The sequence below is a fragment of the Canis lupus genome, chromosome X, assembly GCF_011100685.1.
Source record: "Canis lupus familiaris isolate Mischka breed German Shepherd chromosome X, alternate assembly UU_Cfam_GSD_1.0, whole genome shotgun sequence".
NCBI classification, from domain to species: Eukaryota; Metazoa; Chordata; class Mammalia; order Carnivora; family Canidae; genus Canis; species Canis lupus.
Window position 1 is genome coordinate 96,291,655 of NC_049260.1, and position 7,269 is coordinate 96,298,923.

At 35.9% G+C, this 7,269-nt stretch overlaps 1 protein-coding gene across 11 annotated transcripts in view; it reads left to right on the forward strand.

Annotated features, from left to right (window-relative positions):
* Positions 1 to 3,085, forward strand: part of STAG2 (stromal antigen 2) — a 136,519-nt gene extending 133,434 nt beyond the window's left edge. For all 11 annotated transcript variants that reach the window (XM_038588251.1, XM_038588250.1, XM_038588246.1 and 8 more), the window contains one exon: positions 1,159 to 3,085. In XM_038588251.1, coding sequence (XP_038444179.1) covers positions 1,159 to 1,182 — 24 coding nt within the window. In that variant the 3' untranslated portion in view covers positions 1,183 to 3,085. The remainder of the gene's footprint in view (positions 1 to 1,158) is intronic.
* The last annotated feature ends 4,184 nt before the right edge of the window (positions 3,086 to 7,269 follow it).

The following is a 7,269-nucleotide window of genomic DNA, read 5'->3' on the forward strand; positions in this document are numbered from 1 at the left end:
AATATTTTCTAACCACCCAATCTATGACTCTTAACCAGAAAGGGAGAACCCTGAACTTTATTGGAGAGTTGAAGAGAACAAGGGGTGAGTAGTGGTGGTAGTTTTGATGAATGACAGATAAGAAGTGGGGTTCATTAATCCTCTTATTTTTGGAGATTCCAAAAACTTTGCAGCCTCCTTATAATGAATTATTAAGTAATCAGATAGATACTTGTTTCCTGGTCTGAAAATACTTCCTTCGGATCAGAATGATTCCTGAGTTCTGTGACTTCTGTTAAAATGAGACCTCATTTACAAATAAAAACCCTTTGCAAATCCCAATCTTAGCTCATTACCTCTGGCTTTAAAATCAGTTCTCACTAACTCATGGTTTTAAAATATTATATAGTAAGTGCTGGAATTTTAATTGAATAGCCTAACTTTTAGTATATATAGCTAAAAGTTATATCTTGTTTTTGTCTGATGAACGAGGGAGAGTTTCTCCATTCATTATCTGCTTTTACTTTTTAGTTATTAGCGACAGGTAATTATTAGATTTTACCCTTTTACCAACTTGAATGGTATAAAAAAGCATCAATATAAATTACTTTGCCTAAATTTCACCTTACTTATTTAATTTCTTAAGATTTGTAGTTTTCTTTATTCATTCAGGCTAGATTTCCTAAATTTTCTACATATTTGTATTGACTTCTTGGGTATTTTTGGTTAGCATGTTCAAATGCCTTTTTAAGAGCTATACCTACTCCACAGTGCAAATGACCAAGTTTGCAAGACATTCCTAAGCTTTTTCCATTGAGCCTGTGCCAGGAGTGTATGTCAAGAAGCACATACATTTGTTCATTCAACAAATGAGTGGCTATGTTTAGGGATTATTTAGGCATCAGGGTGGTGAATAAGCATATATAAATGTTGTGTGGTCCCTGCACTTATATTTGTGAGGTAAGTAGCATCTTGATTAGGCCTGATGTTACTTCATTACATAGTCATGGTCGTTTTAATGTTAGAATTCTATATCTGAAGGGGAGGGTAATTTTTCAGAGTGGTTTTATTAGCATATTATTAAACTTCGTGTTAACAAATTAATGTAACATTTACAGATACATTTTACAAAGAAATGAATGACAATTTTAACAAGATTTTTTTCTTCTCTCTCATTAGGTTCTTGGGGTGTCAATGTTTTAATACCAGTACACAAATCTGTGGTGAAGTCATTTTCTAAGTGGAAGAGGAAGTTTTAAAATAAAGTTGTGGTAGATACAGTGAAATTCTGTACAGATTTTTCTCTAAGGAGAATATGACATGCTTATGCTTACCAAGATCAAGTGCATTGAGGGGCAGTTTTGTTTGCCTGAAAAAAGTAAAGGACAAGTAAACAATTTGATGATAAGCTACAGTTTTTCTTAGAAAGTAAATATTTTATTTATGCGCTGTTAGTTGGCTTTTGAATCAATTATTTCATGCTTTTTTTAAAGAAAATATAACAATCTAAAGAGGCATTTGGTACAGACATGAATCCTCTCACATTTATTTACTGGGTGTACTAAGTAATGATGACCTCTGCTGGATTTCTGTTTACATCCAAGAAACAAAGTTAAGGATGAATTTATTCCCGTGCCCTGAAATTATAGGATAGAATTGTTTTTAGCATTCTAAATTTAAATGCTTAAAACATCAATCAACAAAGCTTTCTTTTAAATATTGTAATTGTGGAGAAAAGTAAACTTATAAGCAGAACTTTTACAATTTTTTCATCTAAAATGTATTTTAAGATATTTTTAAAATCCAAGAGCTTCTCTATACTTTTCAGAAATAATCCAGATGCAGTGAACTGCCAGAAGGTAACCAGTCTCAAACATGCTTATCCCATTATCAACCCTGAAAGTTTGCTTGTCCTTTAAGATAAAAATGTAATGTTGTGATATTCCTTCCAGTAGTGCCACTGTATTTTGTCTCCAAATAAAAGAAGCTTATTGTAGTATGTTTGCAGAAAAATTCTAAACAAAAATTATACAGCTTATTAGAGTGTGGGAATAGGGATCTAAATTTTAAATAAAATTATATATATATATAAATTGGTGCTGATTTTATAATTGCGCAGTTTGTTTAGTTTTTTCTTACTTTTAAATTCCAACTTAAAATTATGAGGTTTCAGAAATATATTGAAAGTTTAACAATGTTTAAAAATAGAAAAAGCATGAGTGTTCATGCTTTAAAATGATTTTTAAATTTGTATTTTATATTGTTTTATCTATCTGTCTTTGCAAGCAGTCTTCAGGTTAAAGATACTTCTAACAGGTTACAGTACATTTCCTCTGTATGTAAATTAGATGGGATAATAGAATTCATAACCCATAATATTCTTTGAAAGCTAAGCTTTAAACTTCATTTTATGTCCTTTCACAAATAAATTAGTTTAAAAACAGAAAGTGGCTACTTGCCATTTTGACATCAACTCATTTTGCGAGGCTTAGGCAGCTAGACATCGTTTAAAACAAAATATTAACTTATATTACATGTATATCTATCTTTTGTCAGTCGTCTCTCAGTTCTTGAGGTATATTATTTTAATCATTCCATGCCTTAATATGCTTGCAATACAAGAATATCTTCAGATGGGTGAATACCAAAAGGCTTTCAGTTCTTGGAATCAGAAATCAACAAGCATTGGGCTGTGGTAGCCAAAAACCATAGGTTAGCTAAAAGATCATGATACAATACAATTGTTTTATTAAATCATGGTTAATAACAAATGAAACCAGACTTGTCTAACAGATTTTCCATCTACAAATATTGTTATGTGCAAAAAGTACTGCCTATGTTGTTTTTCACACCACTGCATTTACTAGAACTGCTGAGAGGACTGTATATATGATTTTAAACCTAAGTTGATTTTTTTTCTCACTCTTGAAAGGAGTACTTCTTTGTGAAAGCAGTTCTTACAGCTTTGTTTTCAACCAGCTAAAAATGTTTTATATATTACTCTAACCTGTTGTCCTCCACATTCTATTGTCCTAATTGTACTGTTTTCTGATTTGTATTTATGTCTTGAGACAGTAACTTTTTGAATAAAAATAAACCTACAGTATGTTGTATGTTTTATCTTTTATAATTAAAGGAGGAGGGTGGCTATGAATGGCTTAGAAAACATGTATTATCACAGCTTTTAACATGTTTGGGGATAATTTATAGAAAACATTGCCATTTCATATTTTTAATAAATCATGTGTTTTTAAATGAGACTAAATCCCTAATTGGGTTATTAGTTTAAAATAGAAACCTGCGACCATTATTACTTCAATTTGTATCTGGCATGGGTTAAACACTTTAAAATGTTTGCATTGTTCATCCAGGATACATTTGAGTGCCTACTATATGCTAGGCATGTGTTAGAGATTTAACAGTGAACCAGATAAGGTTTCTCCCTCATAGATCTAGTGGGGTAAACAAATAAAATAATGAAACTCTTGTAAGGAGTGTTAAGGAAATTAGCAGTATGTGCTGAGCTAGAGAATAAGCATGTGTGTTTATAAAACCTCCCTTAGACAAGGGGCTCATGCTTGGAGGTGAGTGAAAGCCAACTTTTGAAAAAGAACTTCCTAATTCACTTAAAACAACTGTCTTCAACATGTCAAGATTTGCATTGTACTCTTTAAAAATCCTTATCATTGTAGCACTAGAACATTGGTTATGCTAGTTTGTAGATCATATTATAAGACCAGTGTTCTGTCATTGGTGATTCGGAAGTAAGCATATTAAATGATAGCTAATAGCTGGGGCACTGTTTAAAGTGGTTTACATGCAGTAACCTATTAAACGTCATGACAGTAGGTGGCACAAGTTGTTATTATGATCCCCCATCCCATTACCCACCCACCCCCCCCTGCCCTGCCCTGCCCTGCCCCGCCCCATCGCCTTCTAAATCAGGAGGTAGTCAGGAAAATGAATACAGAGAAGTTAAAATCCCTTAGGCAAGGTTATATGGCTAGTAAGTGATGGGAGTTGGCATTTAAGTACAGGTGGTCTGGCTAAGGTAAGTCCCAAGAGCATTGAAACTATTTGATACATAAAGATAACATAGATAGTTGCATAAAGATAGACTGGCATATTATTCATTGTGCCATGGTGAGGAAGTGGAACATCTTTAAGGAGTCCAGCTGGCTGTAGAACTGAATGGTATGAGGTGACATTGTCCTTTATATGCTACCCACCTGGCTTCTGTGAAGAGTATAAATTAAATCTGAGCCCTGAACCCATAAATAGTTACTAGTTGATAGCTTTTAAAATTGAGAGACTGGGAAAGAAGAGGATAACCCAGAAGGGAGGTCTTCAATACCCTGCCTCAAAGGGGACTTGTAAGGATTCACATGGCTGAGTTCCAGGTCAGATAGATTATTCTAGTAGCTATAATGATTCAGCCAAAGAAAATGAGCCAATAAAGTACAAGTTTACTAAGTATTTCAGCACTGTCTAGTATGTGTCTGGTTTTGTGTTAGTTGCTAAGCAAAGACAAGACTTTGTTTTCAAGTTGTTACAGTTGTGGAGTGGGGGGTTCTGGGACCCCAGAGGAGGGGCACTGTGGGTGTGCTCTGGGAGGAATCTTCATATAAGGTTGTCAGTTAAGGGTTTTTTCCCCCCGTTTTGTATTATGTATGTTTTCACACAGCAATGCTGAATTTTACAATGAATGTATTTTACTATACTTGCTTTACCATATATCCATCTATCAATACATCTCATTTTAAAAATTTATTTCAGGGATCCCTGGGTGGCGCAGCGGTTTGGCGCCTGCCTTTGGCCCAGGGCGTGATCCTGGAGACCCGGGATTGAATCCCACGTCGGGCTCCCGGTGCATGGAGCCTGCTTCTCCCTCTGCCTGTGTCTCTGCCTCTCTCTCTCTGCATCTCTATGAATAAGTAAATAAATAAATCTTTTAAAAAATTTATTTTAAAGTAGGGGCACCTAGGTGGCTCAGTCTGTTAAGTGTCCAACCAACTCTGATTTCAGCTCAAGTTGTGAGTTCAAGACCTGCATTAAGCTTCACACTAGGCCTGGAGGCTACCTAAAATTTATTTCAAACTAAATTGCAAACATGGGTTCATTATTTAAATATTTAGCATGCCTATCATAGGAGTTTAATACTTGTTTACCATTTTTTCTTTTGGTGTAAAATTCGTATTTGATAAAATACTCTGAGTATATATTTGCCAAGTTTTAACAAGTGCTTAACAGCTGTTAAACTCAAATCCCTAAGATAATGAAAATTACCATTAATCCAGAAAGTTCCTCTATAAATCTTACCAGTCAATCCCTGCTTCCATCCCTTCTAGAGACAACAACTGTTTTCTTTCCACCACAGATGAAATTTGGTCATTCTAGAACTTGACATGAATCGAATTATACAATATGTATTTTTGTGCAAAGTCTCAGTATGTTTTTGAGATTTATTGTATGTGTTGACAGTTTATGTCCAGTAGCTGATGGACATCTGGATTGTTTCCACCTTTTGCTTATTATGAATAAAGCTACTACTTGAGTTGAATTTTAAAGGCTGGAAGGTGGGCTAGGTGAAAGGGGATGGCGAGACCAAGGCTGAGAATTCTAGGCAAAGGCTACAGCATAAACAACTGTCATGGATATAAGAAGTATTTAGTAACTGTTCAGAGTGGGTAGGGCAAAACTGGAAGATAGTTGGCCACCCACTACCTCACATCAGCCTTAAAAATGAAAAAGCATGTTCGCAACCTACACCTTTGGTAACTGACGTGTTACATGCAATGTTCTCAGAATTGACAAATATCCAAGGTAGTTGTAGTAGAGTGCCTTTATGACTTATGATAACTTGATAGGTTACATTTGTCTTATTCTACCATTGAGAAATATAGTACTTTTCCTACAGTTTATCAGTTGTGTAGTTGTATTAAAAAACGAGTTGTAAAAAAAAAAAAAAAACGAGTTGTAAATTCTTGAAAAGTAGGTTGCTCAACTGAAGTCCGTTTTGGGGCTGAGAGTGCAAACTTCAATAGTCAGCTACAGGGTGTCTGGGTGGTTCGGTTAGTTAAGCGTCCAACCCTTCATTTCAGCTCAGGTTATGACCTCAGCTGGTGAGGTCGAGCCCCAACTTGGGCTCAGCACTGAGTGTGGAGCCTGCTTAAGATTCTTTCTTCCTCTCTGCCCCTCCTGCTCCTCCCTGTGTGCTCACTTGCTCCCAAAGAAAAAAAAGTCAGCTATAGTAAGATTACTTGTTTTTGAATTTACCCTCTGTCCTCTTAGACATGAGGAGTTTATTCTAGTGAACCTTGAGCAAGCTAGCTTTTAAATAGTTTTATAGTACTTACAGCAAAATTGTAAGTAATTTTGAAGAAATAGCCAGTATTTGTTGGGTGTTTACTATGTGCTGAACACTACAAGGTACTTCTCTGATAGTTAATTGTTGCTCTGAATTTATAGTTGATAGTATATACATAACTCATAAGTGATGGAGTCTAGATTTGAGCCCAGGTCATCGGACTTCACAGTCCATGCTCTTAACCACCTCCCTTCATCTTTGTGCTATTAAATATACCCACTTACTTGCCTCTGTATTATTATATACTACATTTCATTTTGGTTGCTGGATACGCTGTCCCTGTCTTTGAGATACCGGATTTCCCTCTTGCCTCCCCTGCGTTATTAATTTTCCCCACAACTGGATCATTCCTAACAACGTAAAAACATCTTCCATCTTCAAAACTAGCGGGGGAGGGAACCATTCCCTTGACTAAACCTCTCTCTCTAGCCATTGCTCCTTTTCTTTCCCTTTGCTGTCTGGATTCTTCCTTCTGTTCTCTCTTGTATATACTCCAGTTCTGGCCTTCATTCCTACCACTCCACTGAAACTCTTCAGTGTCCCAGTGACCTGCATTTTGCCAAACTTTCTTACCAGTATTATTCTCTCTAACCTATCTATAGAACTAGTTTCCTCCTCCTAATCAGTCTTTCCCCCCTTCCCCAGGCTAACCCATTGTTGGCAGGTTGAACGTTGTGCCATTTTGGTGGTGTTCAGGGGATACCTTGTTTTTGGCTGCCATCACAGAAAACTGACAGGGGTGTTTCTATGGGGCTTTCCCAAAGCCTGCGCAAGAGTAATTGAACTTGTAGCTGCTATTTTTAGTCCTAACTTCCATATCTTTCAGTCTGGCTTACGCCACAATGAAATTTCCCTGTGATTTCCTGGCTTTCTGTGTTAGTGGACCAACCAATTTCATCATCTTCCCCTCCTTTGCAAATGGT